The sequence below is a fragment of the Podarcis muralis genome, chromosome 5, assembly GCF_964188315.1.
Source record: "Podarcis muralis chromosome 5, rPodMur119.hap1.1, whole genome shotgun sequence".
NCBI lineage: Eukaryota > Metazoa > Chordata > Lepidosauria > Squamata > Lacertidae > Podarcis > Podarcis muralis.
The window spans coordinates 72,726,991-72,748,879 of record NC_135659.1 but is presented as its reverse complement, the minus strand read 5'-3'; the positions used below and the strand labels follow the sequence as shown (position 1 = coordinate 72,748,879).

At 43.4% G+C, this 21,889-nt stretch overlaps 1 protein-coding gene across 5 annotated transcripts; it reads right to left on the bottom strand.

The window, feature by feature from the left end:
* Nucleotides 1-35: 35 nt before the first annotated feature.
* On the bottom strand, nucleotides 36-20,306 carry ZNF341 (zinc finger protein 341). Of its 5 annotated transcripts, XM_028734881.2 has the most exons (16): nucleotides 20,176-20,306; nucleotides 16,891-17,001; nucleotides 14,411-14,598; nucleotides 13,654-13,803; nucleotides 12,705-12,941; nucleotides 10,822-11,017; nucleotides 9,557-9,641; nucleotides 8,439-8,629; nucleotides 6,799-6,992; nucleotides 5,572-5,780; nucleotides 4,327-4,423; nucleotides 3,678-3,810; nucleotides 2,753-2,864; nucleotides 1,711-1,781; nucleotides 1,528-1,593; nucleotides 949-1,068 (listed from the first exon to the last, which is right to left on the bottom strand). In XM_028734881.2, exons 1-15 carry the CDS (start codon nucleotides 20,204-20,206, stop codon nucleotides 1,550-1,552), a joined length of 2,049 nt encoding a protein of 682 aa, XP_028590714.2. In that variant the 5' UTR covers nucleotides 20,207-20,306; the 3' UTR covers nucleotides 949-1,068; nucleotides 1,528-1,549. The 5 variants fall into 5 exon arrangements, with proteins under 5 accessions (XP_028590712.2, XP_028590713.2, XP_077785337.1 ...); XM_028734879.2 differs by lacking the exon at nucleotides 1,528-1,593 and having other exon boundaries at nucleotides 36-1,068; XM_028734880.2 differs by lacking the exons at nucleotides 1,528-1,593; nucleotides 20,176-20,306 and adding an exon at nucleotides 18,221-20,079 and having other exon boundaries at nucleotides 36-1,068.
* Nucleotides 20,307-21,889: the final 1,583 nt, after the last annotated feature.

Below are 21,889 nucleotides of genomic sequence, written 5' to 3'. Positions count from 1 at the left end.
TGCGTCTCTTTTCTACATACATCAGAGTCATAGGATGTTTCTGTTGAGAGCATTTATGAATGACATTCGAAATGGAGAACACAATGGACTTATTCCCAGTACGAAGGATTGTTTGCTTACAGCTGGAAAGACAAATTGTCCAGATACAGGGTATTGCAAATTCCAGAAAATAATTACAAATGGGATGCACTACAATTAAAATAAATCAGGTCTTGTATGTTATTTCAATGTTCTGTATTGTGTTTCTCACTGGATTCAGGAATCATCATAAATTATGTTAACCAATAAGCATCTTTCAAAGAAAAGCATGCAACCATACCTTTCAGTACTCCGCATGATTAATTCATCTGGATAAGGGAAGCTACTCTCAGTTTTATCAACAAAATTCTTTATGAATGCTGATCACTGCATCATGGCAGCTGAAACATACACTCACACATACAGTACACATACACATTTCATTCATTTCCAATCCCCTGCAGCAGCATATCTCCATCAAACAGCAGAGGAATTATTTTCCCCATTAAGTCACAGTACTATTCAGTTATTCAGTAGCCTGAATGTATACAGGAACTGCTAGCATGGCGCATGGACTCTCCGAGCCAGGCTGCAACTCGGCCAGAGCAAGGTTGGATGGAATGCCACTGCATTGGGTAGGGTTGCCAAGATCAGAGTCTGTTGCCGACACGGCCGTTGATCTGCCAACCACAATGGACAGGACTGTGTCAGACACTGGAAACTGTTCTTTATTGGGACCACCTTTCTGAGGGTTTCCTCCATCTGTACTGTCTTTCAGTTCTGTCAAGGTCAACTGAGCTGAAACAGGAAGCCCCACTTTCCGGCCACGAGTCCCCCACTTCTTCTGGGATTTTCTGACTGGCAGCTCTTTGTCCTTGGCTGAACTCAGTCTACACTTGTGGTCCTTCATGTACTTCTGGCGTGTAAAGCCTTTGCTGCATGTAGGGCAGCGGTACTTATAGTTTCCAGTGTGAGAGCGCTGGTGTTCCACCATGTGAGCTCGCCGGCTGAAGGCCTTGCTGCAGTATTGGCACTTGTGGATCTTCATCCCTAAATCAAGAAGAACACAACTTAGTTGCAAAAGGGCTCATGGACTAGGAACATAAAGAGAGCCCTGCCAGGTCAGAACAAAGGCCCAGCTAGTCCAGGATCCTGTTTCCCACAATGGCTAATCAGATTCCAATAACCAGGACAAGAGGATGATGGCACCCTTCCACTGTAGTTTCCTAGTGACTGCTATATGGAGGAATGGTACCTCTTATCTTGAAAGTTGTACATAGCCATCATGATTAGTAGGCATTGATAGCCTTATCCTCCATGAATTTACCTAATCCCTTTCTAAAGCTATACAAGTTAGTGGCTATCACCAAATTCTGTGGAAGCCACTATGTGTTCTGTGAAGTAGTTATTTATGTCTGTCCTGAATATCCCACCATTCAGCTTTATCTATCTACTTTTTATACACCAAGCAAAATTTTATACACCCTTTATTTCCGCTGACTTATTCACCTCTTTTCTAAACTGAAGAGCCTCAGACATATTCTTGAGCTACACTGTCCCCGCCCTTACCTGCAGCTGAGAAACAAAAAAACAAAAAGATCACTGTGGTTCAATAATTAGGTGAGTGAAGAAAATTAAATGAACCTGTTTATCTGCAGCATAGGGCAGAGCATGAGCCAGAATTTCATTTACCTGAATGGGAGAGAATATGAGCTTTCAATTTGTCCGGTCTGTTGAACTCTTTATTGCAGCCTGTATGATTTCTGTGACAAAAATTTAAAACAAATATTTAATCAGATGTTGAATGATACAGATAGGAGTCTCAGATGTAGTTCTGTTTCAGCAGTGTGCAAGTAATGCTGGGTGTTTCTTATGATTTAAAATAGCAGAACAATCATCAGAGCTTTCTGATCTCCTTGCCATGGTACAAAAAGAAGAAAAAAAGTGCCTGCATAACATTGCAGATCAAATTGGCCCGACAACTGAAAAATGCTTTTTGCTGTTTTTGCCTTTTGCATAGCTTTTGGAAAACTGGACCACTGAAAAAGAAATGCAAGTATTGTGCCAATAATGAGCTGCAAGTTTATCCTTAATTGAAGAGTTGGAAGGAACCAAAATGACCCATCAGATCTAACCCTCCATTATCCCGCCAATTCATACCAAATATAATGCAAATACATTAAAGCTGCATTTTGTTAAGATGCCTGTGCAGCCAATGACTCAAGCAAATAAGCCAAACGAGCCACAAAAGGGAGAGGCAAAACCAAGTAAAACCCTTCTTGCTGTAAGCAGAAGTATGGATTGCATGATAACGAAGTGGGCACTGGGGAGTTTGTGAATTCATTGAAATGAGAATGGGCCGGGGGTGTGTGTAACGAAAAGTCTGTGTCTAAGCACCCTATGCAATGTGTGATGATGCCATCCAGAAGCGCCCTTAGAATTGCAAGGCACCACCATTGTCTGCCTAGCTCTTTCATTTCTAAACTGTCTTCCAATGAACAATGAAAAGAGAGAATGTGGTTAATCAGAAGAGGTAACTACTGCACAGAGACACAAGATCCCAGAGCCAGTAAAATCAGAAGGCTTTTTTCCCTCCAAAAAAGGTTACTCCCTTACTTCAAAAGGCCCTATGTTAGCCTATAAACAGAAACTAGTCCAAGACGAATTACACTTTCCATCTAATGGCTGCAAAGCCAGTGCCATTATTGGCTGCTGTTGAAAACGTGATACTTACGAGAAGGGGCATTTATATTTCTTGAAAGGCTCATGGATCAACATATGCCGTTTGAGTTTATCTTTCCTGTTGAAGGCTGAGTCACACACAGAGCATTTAAAAGGCTTTTCACCTGTGTAGGACAGAGACATAAACTCAGCAAGGGAGTTCCAGGCTAAGCTTGGCTTACAGATATTCTAATATCCCTTGCTTTGGCTGAGCTACAGAAAACAGATGCAGCAGAACCAGGCTCTTAAGTTCCCGAAGATCTCTCATCTATCTCTCCCTGTTGGCCACAATCCTTGAGAGTCATATGCCTGGATGTTAACTACTGAGAACTGTGTAGGCAGTTGGATGCATTTTAAACTGTTTCAATACTACATCTGGTGTGAACAGAGAAGTCACATTTCTGCATAAAACTTGCCTGTTTGTTCATCCAGGTGATCAGTTGCATATACAGTGACCTCCTAACCTCCTAAGGCCCAGGGTCTGGATCCGGCCCAACTGCCTTCTAAATCCAGCCATGGACAGTCTGGGAATCAGCATGTTTTTACATAAGTAGAATGTGTGCTTTTATTTAAAATGCATCTCTGGGTTATTTGTGGGGTATAGGAATTCGTTCCTCTTTTTCAAAATATAGTCCAGCCCCCCATAAGGTCTGAGAGACAGTGGACCGGTCCCCTGCTGAAAAAGGTTGCTGACCCCTGTGACCTAACCAATACACAAAAAGATTACCAAGCTGGCTGCAACTATTCAAACAGCTAAGTGAAATGCAAACAATAAAATAATGACTATAAGGGAGGGGGACAACCTGATCTGAATGCCTTTAAAACAATGGGCTCACATTAGGAAGCAGGTTGCTGATCATCACTAGAAATGGTAGCAGCAGACCCCAAAGAATGAATGGGTTCAACATGCAGGAAAGCAGTACTGTGCTATTGCCTACCCGAGTGAATGTGAGCGTGTAGTTTGAGGTAGTGTTCTCGGCGGAAGAATTTTTTGCAGATCTGACATTTGAATTTCCCTCCACCCCCATGTGTAGGTAGATGTCGCCGTAAGTACCTCTCACAAGGGAACACCTGGAAAAAGAAGACAACACATGACTAAGAGCACAGCCATCTGGAAGGGCAGCAGCCCTTGCTCCTGGGCTAAGGGCACACGTTTTTCTAAATGACGCTCACCATAAAAACGTGCAGTGCAACTCTCATCCGGAGAGAACGATGACTTAACAGATCTCGGAGATGCTCTTTTAGTTATAATTGCATGGTCAATTCCTGCAGGTCCAAATATGGGAGGAAGAGTCATAGGACAGAACACACCTTGTTAACCAGGGGCAATGTGGCCCATGCTTGGCTCCTGTGACAGTGCAAATATTGCACAGGTCAACTGGACATTAGCATGCATCCAATATGCAACCTCAACCTTTCAGTAGGCAGTCTTGGATAAATCTATTTTCTCAGCCTAGCAGATCTCACAAAGATAGGGTAGAAAAGAAGCCTGGACAAATAAATAAGAGGTCATAGGGAAAATAGCTAATAAAACCACCAATGGCACAAAAGAGTAAACTGACTCCGTCAAGGCCATCATCTACCTACCTTCTGACAGTGAGGACAGGGAAAGTTGTGTGTTGCTGTCTGTAAGTGATGCTCCAGGGCTTCTGGGGTAGAATATTTATTTACACACTTGACACACCTGAAGCAGGAGGAAGAAGAAAGAATGCATTGAGTTAGAGGACTAGGGTCCAATTTTAGTATGCATTGTTATATATTATGAATATTATCAAAGAAGAAAATGAGACAATTTATAACCTTGAGTCCCCAGTGTGGTGTAGTGACTAATAGTGCTTGGCTTAGGCGCAGGAGATCTGGGTTAAAATCTCTGCTCAGCCAGACATCAGTCAGTAACTAACTCTCTGCCTAACCTACTTTACAGAACTGGGAGGTTGATTGCAAGGCTAAAGGAATAGGGAAGGACCATGTGCTTTGCTTTGAAAAGTGCTGGGATTAAAACTGTAATAAACAGATAAATCACTTCCTCCTAATTTTCAGTTCTAAGCTGTCCCCCTGCTCCCGCATTGCTTAACTGAGGTAATTTAATCTTTTAAACAATGGAGGCTGATGGAGTGGATTGGGGGATGGAGAGTTTAAAGAAAACTTGTTCTTGTACCCCAAGTTGACCATTGACACCAGAGCTCCCAAAAATATCTGAATAAAGCCTAGTCACCTTTTATAATTATCTGAGACCTTTCAAGATCTGAGGGCCACATTTTATTCTCAAAATGTTCTCTAATCTGTGACCAGTGATAATGGCTTAATTCAATGGCCTAAAAATCCTTTATTTCATATGGGCAGTGTGCAATTTCTGTTTCTGTAAGTGGTTTTGCTTTGAGAATCTTTTCTAAATCACTTTGAGAGCCTTTTGGGGCAACAAAATGAGGTGTGAGAATTTTAAATAGATAAACAAAGATGCAACAGTTTTTCAGTACAGAATTAGTACAAGCTTCAAACAACAGAGATTAATAGTTCTGCTTCTAGTTTTTAGAAAACCAGAGTTTTGCCATTCCATCAGAATTGCAACAAACTATAGTTTACTTACTCTCAAACCAGAATCCCAAACAACAGTTTCATCTGATATGTTTCATCTACCTACCTAAACATTGCACCAGTCAGATCTACCTACCTAAACCATTCAATCAAAAATAGTCTCTAAGTCATCACTTGACTGCTACATACATGTTAACTGTTTGCCCTGACAAGAACAAAATTAAGCTTGAAGTCAAAAGCTATAATTGCTCCCTCCAAACATAGACAGAAAAAGCACTTTCCCAACAACTACTGTACTTGTAAATGGCAATGTCCTTCTTGGGACTGTGTTGAGGGAGCAAGCTGTGGGAATACTGATGGACACCCAGTTCATAGAGGGAGGGGAAGTCCTTGCTGCAAAGGTGACAACGGTAGCTCAGCTCCTCCTGATGGTTCTTGATGTGCTCCAAGAAGGAATCCAGCTTCTGGAATGTTTGAGCACAACTTTTCACAACACACTTGTAAACCTGCACATGAATGGTGATAGGAGAATGATTAGACCGGTAACCCTGACCGCTTATCATCATGAAAACAAGCAAACCCTAGTGTACTGTGAGAAATAAATTAATAAATGTAATTAAAGGTTCTTGTACGCTCCTATAAAGGAGGTTGCCTGCTCCATCTCTGAATGATTTATTATTCTAACTTCTCTTTCCAAGCATGCTATACTGATGATAGGCAGTGGCTCGTTCAGTTAGAGAGAGCACAGAATGACCTGCCCTTAGAGGAGGCTACAGGTTGTATCTCTGTATGAGTTACTAAGTCTCGATTTGCCTCCTTCAAGTCAGGGGACATAGAAGATGCCTTCTACCAAGTCAAACCAGACTGATCTAGATTAACATTGTCAATACTGACAGAGTAGTTCTTCGGGGGTTCAGACAGGGGTCTTTCCCAGCAGTACCTAGAGATGCGAGGGATTGAACCTGAGATCATCTGCATGCAAAGTATGCATGAGGACACATCCAAGACAGTGGCTCAGGCAGACATAAATGAGGTGGACCTTTTTACAGGCAGGTAATTCTTACACTAAAACACACCTTTTTGGGAAGGGGTATCAAAAGGGACCTAAGCTATAAGAAATTTAGTGAGCAATCATTTAGCTTTACTGTGCTTTTCCTACCCAGAAGCTTGGATAGGAATAGAGTGTACTGTCTGCAGGAGGGCTGCAGATCAGTTGTACAAAAACACATTTCTGTGTGCATAATGTCTCAGGTTCCACCTCTAGCATCTTTGGCTGAAGCATTTCTGAGCCTTTGCCAGCCAGGCAAGATTTTACTAGACTAGACTGATCATTGGTCTGTCTCAATAAAGAAATCAACATTCCGTGCCAAATTAGCCTGCATTTTGCACAAAGAAAAACGGGGTCCTATCACCTATGTCCTTTATGCAAATTTTGTGCATCCATTTCTTACTTCTATAAGTCAGAGATCGGTAAAGAGTTTAGCAGCATGGGGGGGGGGAGTCATCTTTTGACTTGGCACCCACCTGTTCATGTTTGTGTTGGGTCATGTGCGATTTCAACTGGAAATATGTGCAGAATTTGTTGGGGCAGAACTGGCACTGGTAAGAACTGTCTATCAAGACCACTTGCTTAGCTTCCAGTTTGCAAGCCTCATGCTCTTCTGCAGGAGGCATGACCTGTGGCTGTGGGGGGCTGCTTCTGGGAACCGTGTTCAAACCTGGAGGTAATAGCCAAGATACATATATATTAGAAGTTCAGCTTAGGAAGTTACTAGAGTTGTTATTATTGTAATTATAAGAACAGTTTACAACCAAGGTCAGCCGTGCATTTTCCTACAATACCCTACGTCTCATCTCAAATCACAGCCAACCAGCTTTCCTTTCCAAAATGCAAAGCCAGGGAGGGGGGTGTCAGCTTCTCTTTGTTTTCCCTTCCCTGTGCTTTTCACTTAATATGCATTATCATTAAGGAGTGCGATCTCCGCTCTGGGTATTTTAGAGTTTAAATGACAGAGGAACTTGTTGATCAAAGCTCTAGTTCTTGGCAAGGTTAATGTGGGCCTGGACTGTACTGCTCAAACTGCAGGTGAGAGCTCACATGATTGAATGACCCTCAATACAACAAACCTGATGCCAGGAAGGATTATTGCCTAGCCTTAGCTCTGAAATACCCGTTTTCTATGTGTCATATAGAAACTGTAGTTTGAAGTGGGTATAGCCTAGATACACATTTATTGCATCGGTGATAACTAGGTCAATATCTACCCTTGGTTGATGAGAGGCCTTAGGCACTGTGGAGAGGAGATAGTACTGTGGGAAGCACCAAATGTCATTCTCTGCCAGCTAGTCAAATTAGGTTCACTGTAATTTGCAGCCAGTGTTCACCGGGTTCATTCTGCATTTTCAGACTTGTTACACCTGTAGCTGATCCTTTCTGTTTTGGTAAACCCATCTATAGTTGGGATGGGAATGCCCTTCCAACCCAACCAATTAGCTGACAAGGTGGGAAAGAGATTGGCTAGACAGGCTAACAAATTGCCATCCGATGTCTGGCTCAGGGCAAAATAACTGGACCATCATGTACAAATGATTTGGAGTGCAAGGCTCAACTAATTCCTTAAGATCAACCATGGCTAGTACCAGGGATATTTAGGGTGTCAGCTATGCAATACATGAAGTCACTGGCTAAACAGGCTCTGTTCCATGGATAGTTCTCACATGAAGCAACTAAATCTTAGGAATAAACCATGTGCTTCGCAAGTACAATATACTGACTAGCATCCCTTCGCCTGCCCCATGTCTGGGGATTCATGATCACTAAACACATCCAAACAAGCTCAGAGACAAAGGATTATGGATTTGTCTCTTACTGCCAGATCCCACTACTGTACAAAGCTTTCAAATTAGGAGGGCTGGAGCAGGGGAGAAATAACATGGATGGAGAATACAAAATAATGGATTGTGACCCAGTTGTAGTTTGCAAACCTGGCCCCTACATTCATGATCCAACAAATTTTGAAGTTGGTAGTACACATAAATCTACTTTCCATATCCTTCCTAGTCCTAGGGACCAAGACAGGTAGAAGAAAGTGGAAGCACAATTATTCAGAGGTTTGGGGAGCAGGTCACCAGTCAACTGGCCATCCCACCAGTAAGTAATGCACCTGCATTCTCCTCCTCCTCCTGCTGATTGGGGTTGAGTGCCATGACTTGCACAGTGACAGAGCTCCGAGAGATGGTACACCCAATTCCTGGTGGCCACACCTTATGCGTCTGCATATGCTTTTTCACGTTGGACTTTTGGGCGAAGGCACGACCACATACGATGCACTGGAATGGCTTCTCCCCTGTGTGGCTGAAGGAAAAAGGGAGATTGCATAAGGGAGGGTAAGGCAGAATCTCTCCACAGGGGAATAGCCACACTGCTCCAGCTCCTTTTCGGCAAAGGTAACAGGTTTGATTTCCAAAATACAGTAAAGAGCTTTTTAAAAACAGTGTCAAAATGAAGTGGAATCCCTGCCACCAAGAAGTCTATCCAGGGAAGCAGGAAGTGGTACTGGGAAGCAGGAACTACTAAATGGCTGCTGGCAAGAGGAGCAGAAACTTTGGCTTGGAAGCACAAAGCAAAAACTGGAGAATTCTTATTATTATTTAGTCGCTTTGTTCATAAAAATGACTCAACGCACTTACAGACACAATAAAAAATACTAAAATGAATTACAATAAACATAATAAAAACCTAACAAAAAAGCAAATTGATACAAATAAAAAGGACAGGTCCAGCAGATCCTGCTCTACCAAATACTTAAAAACCCTTCAAACCAAGGATGAAAAGCCCAGGTAAAATGGAGCATGTGGACAGACTGTTTCTAAGTGTTGGGATGCAAAACAGGAGGTGAATGTGGCAGCCTAGAAGCTATTGTTCCCAGCAGGATCTCTTACGACCAGTCAGGAGAGTGACTGGCAAGCCCAATTTGGCAGGCTGGCAACAGGCTGTGGTGCAGCCCTGCAAGACCTGGTGGCTTTATCAGCTGAGAGCTGTGGCTGAATTTAGGTTTCACAGACTACACGCATTTACCCACTCAGACCATTCTGAAGCCAATGTTGAACTTTTTGGGGACCGCACTGACCTAGCAGCAAGATAGTATTGATTTTCAAAGTCTTATCCAGCATGGAAGAATGGCTCAAATGGAAGTGACCTGTTGCTCAGAGTGTCCAGCCAATCCCTCATCCTATCCAATTAGCCATAATCTGTATGCCTCATTTGGAATGCCAACGTTACCTTCTGATATGCTGCTGCAGGTCAAAGTTCTTGGTGAATGCCTTATCGCAGTATGTGCATTTCAGTTTTGGTGACTTGGGTTTCCCTGAAATAAAGTGATAGGAAATAATCATGAGCTCACATTGGGGAGGCCACTGTCGTGGATTCTTACTCCCTCGCTCTCCATTGTGCTAGAACTGTAGGTAAAGGTAAAGGGACCCCTGACCATTAGGTCCAGTCATGACCGACTCTAGGGTTGCGGAGCTCATCTCGCTTTATTGGCCGAGGGAGCTGGCGTACAGCTTCCGGGTCATGTGGCCAGCATGACTAACATTGGGATGAAAGTGAAGCATGAATCTTAGGTTCAAGTGATGGAAGCATGGAAACGATTATGGTGGCCAATAATCTCAGCTAAGAAGTAGGTTCCTTAGTGGGCAAAATAAGCTACTTAGGCCCAATAATCACGTTGCCCCTTGTGCTTATGGAGCTGCTTCAACACTTCAAACTCTGCATTACTAGGGTGAGAAACCTCAAACCAGGAATTCCTACTTTGGATTTCCCCCATATCAGTGTTAATAATCTGGAAGCTGGGATAACACTGGCATGGGCTCCTCCTGTGTAGTCGGGGCTTCTCACATCATCTGGTGGCACAGGAAGGAACAGCACCACAGCAACTCCTCTACCACCAGAGTAACAAAAATGACAAGCTTTAATGGACTATAACAAACATCATAATTTCCTGCAAATACTGATGAGAAAAACAGACATTCTGATTTTCTGTAGTGGGACATATCAGCACATGCTTAGGCAACGGCTCTGAGTTCCCACTGTGTAAATATGCACAAATCCCACCCACCACCTACCCCCACAGGATATGGAATAGTGATAGCAGACAACCCACAAGCAGACTGCAAGCTAATTCCAGCGAGGAAGGGCTTTCTGTGTAGGAATTCTGCAATGTGTGAAGCACACCTGAAAAAGCACTTAGCTGCAAAAACACTCATAACAGTCCATTAAGCCCACACAAGTATTTTAATTCATTTGTCTGCGTCATCTAAAATATTGATTTGTATCTTCTATCCCCCTGCACTGTGGAGATATGAACAACTGCAGATGCATCACCTTAGCGGTAAAAACATGAAAATTCTATTTCAAATGTTATGTAGAGAAGGGTGGAAAGGGAAGCGTGAGGCATTTAATATCCATTTACAAATAGACAGATTCTCAGATTCTGATGCGCACCTGTGGAAAAGGTTACAGCAAGCACTGGTGGCGAGAAGCCTTACCTTCTAGCAGGCTGCTGTCTGTCTTAAGACGACGGTTCTTGGCAGCTGAAGCCGGATCAAAACTGGTCACATTTCCTCCGCAGGCATTGTTCAAGGGAGAAACAGTGTTGGGGCTTTTAGACTTAAAACCTTGCTTCCCTGGACTGTATACTGGAGGGGAGGGGTACACTGGGGTTTCCACACATTGATTGGGCACCTAAAATAGAAATTATTGAGGAAAACATGCTGAAAATGTAGTGACAACATTGACAACTCTGAAAAGATGTTTCCACTTCTAAACATTTAATATTCTGCTCAACATGCTAGATCCAGCCTGGTGTAGTGGTTGGGTGTTAGACTAGGATCTGGGAAACCAGGGTTCAAATCCTCACTCAACCACAAAACACACAGGTGACCTTGGTTCCGCCACAATCTCTCAGACTGACCTACCTCACAGGGCTAAAATGGGGTAAAATGAGAAAGGGAAGAACTCTGTATGCTACTTTGAGCTTCTTGGGGGAAAGGTGGGGTATAAATGTAATAATAAATAAAAATAAATGAAGTGTGGACTAATTTCAAACATGTGGTTATCATCCTAAATGCAGTGTGGAAAGAGAAGTGAGGTGTCTTGGCTTCTGCTCACGGTTCTCTCAAAGGGCTGAGAAGTCAAAAGCAAGGCACAAGGGGAATTATCTAGTGAAGGTCATATGAATTATGACTTAACATTTAGTTGTATCAAATTACCATACTCCACCCTGCTTTACAGCTCTGTAGTGCAATGGATATTTACGTTTTCTCATGTGAAATGGAACTGAACAGATTCCAGAGAAATGCCAAGTATCCAGAGCAACTTCAGACACTCTTGAAGCAGAACCAAGTCAAAACGTTTAACAATTCTGACTTCATGATTGCCTTATAGAACTTGAAGTCACTTTTTTAGAACTTGAATGCAGAAGACAGTGGGACTTTCTTTCTCAGACAAACTGAGAGCTCTTTGAGTCAAAAGGTGGGATATAAATCATATAAAGATCTATGATTAAGATTAGAGAATACATCAAATTCATTTTACATATGCAAAGTAATACCAGTGTTATGGTATCAGATGCATACGTAATTGAGTGCAATGGGGTGACAGTGCTTTCTAGAGAGCCAGTCCTCTTCACTGTGGCCCCTGCTTTGTCTGAGGGTATGAACTCAACAAAAACAAAATTAGGCAAAGGGTCCTGCCACATTTCTTTTTTTCTGTGTAGCATCTGATTATGCTTTTTCTATCAGCAAGATTTTCATTTTACTCCCAAATTAACAGTTATGTCCAAAAAAAAATATGTTTTGAAAAGAGCTTCAGCAGTGTGTGCTCTACTAAGATGCAATTCCGTCTTGGACTATTGTCTTAATACTCAGGCTAGGTTACTTACTAGGCTTTCCTGGCTTTGTCCTGTTACTTCATGAACTCCATCTCTTAGTAGCTTTCTAAACAAACCCTCTGCCTCCTGGTTTAGCGTTGACATTCTTCTACTTGTTGACAACTATATGATGTTCCCTCTTAATCACACTGGGCCAGCGACACACGTTTCATTCTAGCGACCTCTCCACATCCATCGATTTCTGTTGCCCATAAATCGTTTTCCTTGTTCCCTCAACTCCCTGCAGCTGGCTGACATCTTTCTGATCACTATTTTGCTCACAGAGAAAATAATCACTGATTAGAAGGCAAGCTTGTTCACCTTGCTGCACCTCTAATTTCTTTGATAAATAGTATTTTGAGGCTAAGTGAATCAGAAATAGCATTTTATCACAGTCTTCTTGTAGCCAGAGATCGTGCGCCCTTCAGGGGGGAAAGGCAGTAAGCAACACTTGGAACCATATTGCACTATGTGGGTCAAAAAAAAAAAAAAAAACTTTACCTCCATAGGTGGGTAGGGTTGCATCCCCAGATTCTGTATCTCTACTGTGCTATTCCCAGTCATGGGGGTTGATGCACTGTACACTTCCACCACTCCATTGCTGCCTGAGTTGGCCTGACCTGGTGCTCCAAGAGACTGAGGTGTGGGAGGAGGAGGCTGAGGTGGTGGTGGTGGTGGAGGAGGAGGTGGTGGTGGTTGAGAAAGGTAGCCAGCTCCAGTATGCATATTCAGGCTGCTCTAAAAAGATAGGATGAGAAATTAGCAAGCTTTGGAAGAGAGCATCAGATTTCCCAGACTCAATGACTCCCATTCATAAACAAAGATCACTTTTGTGGGTAAAACTACCTGTAGCACACAAGTCTCTTTCCACATTGAGTATGGTTGACATGAGATGGAAAAAAATGTTATCTGTGTTGGTATCTGCAAAGAGCCTGTTGCAACTGTAACATGAGTTTTAAAATGTTGTAATAGATTTGAATTTCCTTCTTCATGCCTTAAATGTTGTGCTTGGTGATGTGGGCTCTGACACACAAAAGCTTGTGTTGCCTCTATTCTCCAGCTTTATTTTATTTTATTTCTTAAACGGAATCACTAGAATCACACATACTTGTGCTATTTGCACACCATGGATTTCTACAATCATTACTTCCCATGATTTTTACAATGCTTCATGATATTCTACTTGCCTTTTTTGCCACTGACATACACGAAGTTTACTATGAAATGGCAATAACGTATATTACCTGCTTCAACAGTTACCACTAATTTAGTACTCCACACTATGTAGATTTTGCCGTCGGTGCAGAGAGGTTCTGATAAGGATGAGTCTGAAGCCAAAAGCTTAATTTTTGTGTGTCATTATCCCCACAAAATTACCTCTAACCTCTTATATACTTTAATTTGCTAGAGCATGTATGCATCTTAAAGGGCATAAAAACATTCTGCTTACCTGCACAGAGGGTTGTACTGTGGACATTGGTTGGTCCAGGGTTGTAAAAGCAGACATAGCTGACATCAAGACCTCATCACTCACTAAGATATTCCCCTGGACTAATGTCTGGATCAAAGGAGAGGGTGGGACGGTAATATAGGTAGAGATCTGTTAGGAGGAAGAGATTCTTTAAAATCCTTTATGTTGGATCTCAGCTCAGAAAGAATAGCTTAGTTCTTGTGAACTGCATTAAAATAGGCTAGGAAAAAATCCATTAATCAATGCAATCTTTCTCTCTCTGCTAGAAAGAGCATAAGAAGAATGGTCTAAAAACCTTGTAACGGAAAGTAACACTTGACATTTATACCACAATCTGAGCATACAAAGCACTTCACAAACATTATATCATTAAACTCTTGCGAGACCTCTGTCTCATAATGTGGATATTTTACTGTATTCAGATTATATGGCTCTACTGTGACATTCATACACTGACTTGAAATGTTTCCAGGAGAAATTTAACAGAGAACAGACAAATTTAATTAATCCAAGCCCAAAGCCATGATATTTGTAGTCAAACCAAAGTGAGATGTCTGGATCCTTAAGTTTATGCCATTGCTACACAACTGGAAGTCAGAAATCCTTGCAAATCTCCCAGCAGTTCCAAATATACTTTGTACCCTCATCTCTTCTGGACTGCTAGTGCTGGTTTAGGGTTTTATCATGCAGTTCACTGTTAATGGCGCAGAGATCTCATAGAGTTCAACATCTATACCTGACGATTTGTGGTCTGAGCCTGCTGCACTGAGGTAATGGATGGTGTGTAGACGCTGTTAGTAGCCAGTGAAACTGTAGCCAACGAGGGTGTACTGCCTTGACACTGCTCTCTTTTGTGGGTCATGAATGCAGGCAGTGAGTTGAATTGCTTCTTACATTTCCCACAAAGAAACACATCTTCATCATCTGCAATCAAATAGAGAGAGAAGTTATTGATCCAACTCCAGAGTCCTTTTCAGTTGCTGCACTCAAATAATAAAATAAGAGTTTCAACAAGAGGAAGTAAATTTGCCTTTTAGGCCAGAACAGAAGCTCTTAGTCAAAGGCAAGTGAATTGTCAAACAGTGGGATTTCTCTCCATGGTTAGCTTTCTAAAAGCAGTTTCTACCTCAGGAAAAGTCACCTGTTTATACAGCAAATCACATTTTTCTGCCTATACAAATGGAAGAGCTGCATATCGTCAAACACTAGGAAATATTGAGTGGACAAGCACTTGGAAAGCAGGGTTGGCATGCCCACTGCACATTTGGAAACAACCATTCCCATTTACATTTTGTGCACAGGAAGCAAAACACAAATGCTACATAAAGTGCTACCTGAGGCAGGTGAGCTTCCCAATTGTGCTATTACTCTGATGTAAGAGATGAAACGACGAAAGCACAGGAAAATGCTCAAAATGGCACTGTAAAGTTTATTCATATATAAATCGTTGATCAAATATTGCTGATTGTGTGCTGTGTAGCACTTGCTGATGTAAGTTTACTTGTTTTGTTACTGTTTCATTTTTTTTAAAAAAGCCTCTAAGCCTTGATGCAATATCATACAAGAGCAGTAGGAAAGCCAGATCTCACGTTTCTAATTCTAATCTAATCTATTTTAATACTATTCTAATTCTAAATTCCACCTTTATAAATTATGATGGAGCTGCAATGCAGATTTACTTGGAAGCAAGAGCCAATGGATGTTTAGGACCAAATTGTACATCACCAATCTAGAGTGAGAGGAAGAAAGCAAATCAAATTCTATCACCATTTGTAGGAGAAATTTAAAACAAGCAAACCAAACCCTAATATATTCCAAGGGCATCTAACACCACAGCCAACCCAATAAACAGCAATATGCAAATCCAGACTTCATATCACACCCTGCAGGTAAGTCTCTGTAGTCCTGGCAATTGCAGGATTCGGTCAATGGGATGAAACCACAGAGGGAGAGAAGGGAAACAGGGCTAGTCCATCAGCTCTGCTGATAGATCTTAGTTTATCTTCTCCCTCAACAATCACCTAGCAATGGCTGCATCATGCTGAACTGTTTCCATCCCGGCTGGTCATCTTAACATCAGTAACTTTAAAAACTGGTGCCTAAGTTTGCTTTTCCCCTCCTCCCTTTCCATCTCCCTTTCCGTTGGTGGTACAGTGGTGCCTCGCAAGACAAAATTAATCCGTTCCGCGAGTCTCTTCGTCTTGCGGTTTTTTCGTCTTGCGAAGCACGGCTATTAGCGGCTTAGCGGCTATTAACGGCTTAGCGGCTTTAAGAAAAAGGAAACAAACTCGCAAGAACTCACAAGACGTTTCGTCTTGCGAAGCAAGCCCATAGGGAAATTCGTCTTGCGGAACGACTCAAAAAACGGAAAACCCTTTCGCCTAGCGAGTTTTTCGTCTTGAGAGGCATTCGTCTTGCGGGGCACCACTGTATGTCTTTTTCATTAAGGCACTATAAGAGCCCTTTTCATTGAAGTGAGGAGTAAAAATGCCTTAAATAAACAAACAAAAAATGCATGCCAGTCTAAACAACAACCCTGCATCCCATATGCAAAAATGACCAGATAAAATCGATATCCTGGAAATGCCTGCTGAAATAAAAATGCCCTCAAAGCACCACAAAATCCATACAAATGTTGGCATTTAGCTATCCAGAACAATTTAAAACCAACAGCTTAAAACCAGCAGCTGTGTAGAGACAACGTGGCGTAGAGACAACTTTTGTAAACCAAGAACATGTTTAATATTTTTTTTAGAAAAACAACGGCTATATAAAACATTAAAAAGTACAGCATCTTAATTAAATGCAGCACAGAATTAATGGGTTTACAAAATCCATTTAAAAGTCAGCACGGAATGGAACAAGCATATGTACCCTAGGAGGGAGTTCCACAGATATGGGGCTCCCACCCAAAAGTGCCAGTCTAGCACATAGGGTGGCCAATCAAAACTGGGAGCATTACAGGCGCTCCCCACCCCCATGCCAGGGTTCATAGTAAGAAAAATCAAGCCCCAAGAGCCTGCAGTTTGCAATTTTCCATGCTGGCTAGGGAGCAAGGGAAGTCAGCAAAGAAGCTGAGGAGGCAGCCGGGGCTGGGGAGGAGTTGCCCTTCTGCATGGGCCAGAGATTCTTCATCCTTGCAATAAACCAAAAGTGGGGGGTGGGACCTCTGATTCTTTTCTTTCCATCTCATTTGGTATGCAGCGAAGGGCTCACCCATGGACTGGATGGTGGTGGATGTGTTGACGGATTGTCCTGATGGATCTGTTACTGCTCCCTGGCCATCTAGCAAAGACTGAACAGCTAGAACCGTCTGATTATCCATACCTGGAGAAACAGAAATGGTGGTTAGAGGGACTGTATTCAGAAACACTCGATTTGAATTATTTTAACTATCAAGCATATCATGCATTCTGCTGCAGGACCCCCATGTCCCAACCAGATTATAATATAACCCTTTCCCTTCTTCTCTACTTTTTTTAAACCTTTTGATTTACAGTCACCTATGATATCAATAACAACGCGGGTGGGGCAGTGGTCTAAACCACTGAGCCTCTTGGGCTTGCCGATCAGGTGGTTGGCAGTTTGAATCCCCGCAACGGGGTGAGCTCCCGTTACTCGGTCCCTGCTCCTGCCAACCGAACAGTTCAAAAGCACACCAAAAAGTGCAAGAAGATAAATAGGTACCACTCTGGTGGGAAGGTAAACGGCATTTCTGTGCGCTGCTCTGGTTTCGGTGTTCTGTTGCACCAGAAGTGGCTTAGTCATGCTGGCCACATGACCCGGAAAAACTGTCTGCAGACAAACGCCGGTTGCCTCGGCGTGTAAAGCGAGATGAGCGCCACAACCCCAGAGTCGTCTGCGACTGGACTTAACTGTCAGGGGTCCTTTACCTTTACCTTTTAGGATATCAATACCCCATAATTTTTAAAACCTGACATGTTTTATTACCCTATGAAAGCAACAAGATTGACAATATTGCTAAGGCTTTCTTTCTAAGATTCTACCAGTAAAAGCAGAATGATTATTTCTAGTGCATAAGTGTAGGAATAAGTGGGTTAAAAGGCTCGTCACTAAAAAGCACTAAAACGGATGGGGAACTGGAGCAAGCCTGCTCACTTGACAATCATCTGACAACACCATACACAGTGCTTTGAAGCCTCAACAATCCGCTGATCGTCAGTGCATGAAAAAAGCCTGGTGTGGCACTTGACATCCCAACAATGTTGATTATCAGGGCTACAAAATACCACAATCTGCTCTATGTAGCCACCAATCAGCTGCTTGTCAGGGCTTCAACAACCTGTGCATGGCTATATGCAAGACCCAGTGATTGGCTGATTGTTGGGACTTCAAAGCACTGTATATGGGTATTTGCAAGTGCCATTGATCAGCTGTGTTTGCATCCCCCTTTTTAGCCCAGCGGCATCTTTATGACATCAGGTGTCAATCTCACGGGGGGGGGGGGGGTTACCAAAAAGAAATGTTAGAAATGCATCATCTATACTCTTGCACACATTTAGATTGCAAAGCTAAACACACTTACTAGGTAGTGAGCCCCACTTCTAAAGAAATACGCATATCAATCAAGGCCAGCTAAGTTTTCTGCAGGTTCATGGAAAGTATTTTACTGAATCTGAAACACGGCTTAAATCTAGCAAATAAGCTGTACTGGAGAAACTTCCAAAAAATCACCATGACATCTATGTTATGGTCAACAACCACACTATTATATTTGAAAGGGAAGGATGAATTTTAGGGCTAACTAAACCAATACAGATTCTGTGTCCAGACAGGATAGGATACTGCACAGAGAAGGAAGTGATCACTGTTTTAAATGGTTACCAATTAATCATCCAATTAAATTGATCAGGAAGAGAGTTTGGGCAGAAAAGCACTGATTTGCACAGTGCACAATTAATTTATAGAAATCAATGCCACAAGATGTGATGGCTACTTGTTCAGGAGGCTTAGAATTAGACAAATCCATTGAGAATAATGGCTACAAATCATGATCCTATATGCACTCTTCAGGTTCAGTGGCAGTTGCTGATGGGGGGGAAGAGTAGTTAGAATTATTCCTTCAGGTCTTGGATAGCCAGCTGTCATGGTCACTTTGCAGAGGGTTGGGCTAGATGTCCTCAGGGTCCCTTCCAACTCTACAATTCTATGCAGTGTTTAAACTCCCATTGTTCTAGGCATATTTTGCGACAGGGAATTTCATTAGCACGAGCAGTTTCTGAGCTCTGGGAGCAGTACTGCACCTAAGATTTCAGATTTAAAACTGCAGAGTGGAAGGAAAGGAGGAGCTTTTTCTGCCTCCCCACTTCCAGCTACTATCTGAAAACTGGAGAAGAGACCCTCTTAAGAATACTGTATTAGGGGGGTGGGCAAGGGAAGGACTAGACCATGTGAAAAATGAACATAATATTTTAGCTGCAGTTCATTCATTTTCAGCTTTGTATTTATGTTATAAAAAAGTGCAGCTAGACATTCCGTTGTTGCGCCCATAACCTAGGCTTAAGGTGCCATTTAGCCCCTTGCTTTCATATCTCAGTTTCTAACACTGATTCTATGATTCTCTGCGAGATTCCCTGAAACATCTGGCCATGGTAGAAAACCAAGGTGCTGGGTGAGTCGGATGGTGTATCTGATCCAGCATGTTCTTAAAGAAGACATTTTGGCCAAGATGAAGGTACATGAATTAAGACAGTGGGAACATGAAAAACCAATTTTAAGCACCATTTGTGTAGGAACAAGCCCTAATTTACAGCTAATTAACAAGCAGCCATCCACTCTGCGGGGCAACCTTTCCAAAAGCACAAGAAGCTCAACCAAGTTTTAAAGTCGCAGATGTTGAAGGAATTCAACGTCTCTGGGAATGGTGGCTGTCATGTCCCCCAAACCACAATAAGCTCTGCATCCTGAAAACAAGGGAGAAACCCTTAAAACGGGGTTTCCAAGCTTGGATCTCCAGCTGTTTTTGGACTACAATCCCCATCATCTGTGACCACTAGTCCTGCCAGCTAGGGATGATGGAAGTTGTAGTCCAGCTTGGAAAACCCTGCTTTGGAAGGAAGGGGAAACTGAGGTATCGTTGAGGGGTGTAGGAAAGTCTTTTTGCTTAGATCCTGCAGTACAAAATCCCACCCAGAAGGACACCCGTCGCCTCCCTGCGCCCCCCGAGTCCGGCAGCAGCCGGAAGAGCCGCGCCCGCAGGCTGGCAGCGCCTGCTGCAGCTGCTGCTCCTCCGCGGGAAAGAGGCGCAGCGGGGCCGCCTGAGCGGCTGTTCCGTGAACCCTCCCTCGGCCCCCGCGCTGCCCGGAGGCGGCCCCGCGTCGTCCTCCTCTCAGCCCCTGCCCCGTCCGCAGCGGCGGGAGGGGAGGCGCCCGGCGTGGAACAGCCGCGTCTGTCCTTGCGGCGCCTCGGCGCCTCCCCAACCAGCGCTAGGCCTCAGCCCGCCCGACTACACGCACACACACACACCCCCACCCCGATTACCTTCCAGCGCCTCGAATATCGCCTGCGCCATCTTGGAGCCGAGGCAGAGCAGCCTAAACGGGCATTGTGGGAAGGAAGAGGGAGGCTCGCTTTGCCGCCAGGGGGAGCAAGAGGGGGCGGGGAGGGGAGGGGAGGCCGGCTGAGGGAAGAGCCGCTCCGCGCGTGCTGAGGGCGCTGCTTTATGGAAGCGGGTGGGGGGCAACGTCCAAGCGCGGGGGGGGGGGGGGGAGCTGCACCCCCGTGATGTAAATAAATGGAAATACTTAACTCAAAGTAGCCATAAAGCTTCTCAGCTCCTTTTACTACAGTACTAACTGAAAGTAGAAAGATTTCGATAGATTTTTCTGAGTCAACAGAAAGGTAATTCGAAACAACTCTGTTTTTAAATTGTTTTCTTGGGTTACAGAAGTACACGCATTGCCTCTATTTTCAGGGCCTTTCAGTCCTTTCTACACATCGGTTGTATCCGATGGGAGACTTTAATAATGTTGAGACGTGCCATTCCAAATCTGCTAGACAGAGCCAGACATAGGATGGTGGCAGGTGGGTGTCCATACATAAATCCTGGCTCCTATGCCCATGGTCAGAAGCGGCACCTGCTGCTTAAGAAAAATTTTGCACGGCACACGAAAGGACAGAGTCTTAAACAGAGATGTGTTCTTCCAAGCCCACATTCCCAAGCATGTTTGCACTCCTGTCTTATTGACGTCTAGGCTGGCTTAGTCATTTTCACAGAATGGAAGATGCGGGATCCTTAAGGATGTGCTCTGTATGGGAACCTGGTTTCAGGCACTAGGCCTGTTGGCAGACCAACTCTGTGTTACAAAGATGTCTGGAAATGTGACATGAAGGCTGGCAACATCAACCCTGCTGTGTGGGAATCCCTTGCAGACGACCACAGTGCCTGGAGAAACAAAGTCAGATCATGCATCCATAGGAGGAGGAATGACTGCTGGGAGGGGCGCAGAGAGAAGAAATGCCATGGTGCAGCAGCATAACCAGACATCTTCATTTGCCTCAGCTGCAACAAAACATGTCTCTCTCCCGTATCGGTCTCGACAGCCCCCGAAGGCGCTGTAACCTTCCAACAGTTTGATTTCACCCCCAAAGGCGCACTCCTCCATTGTCTCCTAAGACAGACGGATACCAACAGGGGAGATTGATGTGGTTGATCCTCCTGATGGCTGTGCTGGTGCAGGTTGATGCTTTTGTGTGCATGCACACTTCTTCAGATATGCACATGAAAGCTTATACCAAGAACAAACATAGTTGGTCTCTAAGGTGCTACTGGACAATTTTTATTATTTTTTAATATATATATTTCGACTGCATCAGACCAACACGGCTACCTACCTGAATCTAGATGCATTATAAATGTGATTTGGCTCCACACCCACAACATCTTTTTTTTTTTTTTAATGCAGAAGCAAAATCAAGAGTTTATGCTCTTTCAAAAGCAGTAGTCTTACTGTGTGTGTAAGAAGGTAGTTCTCGAAGTTTTTGAAAATGTGCTGCAAGTGAAAATATAGTTCAGTGTTATTCTATCACCAGATGTGGGGCAGATTAGGCTGGGAGTCACTTACGACAACCTTGTACACAGAATCGTTTCCCACTAGCGCTGTGTAAAATAGGGGGGGGGGGAGAAACACAGTGGGGGCTGATGCCCATTTGAGATTGGTAAGGGAGAAGGCAGAGAAAACCCAACAGTAGGTGG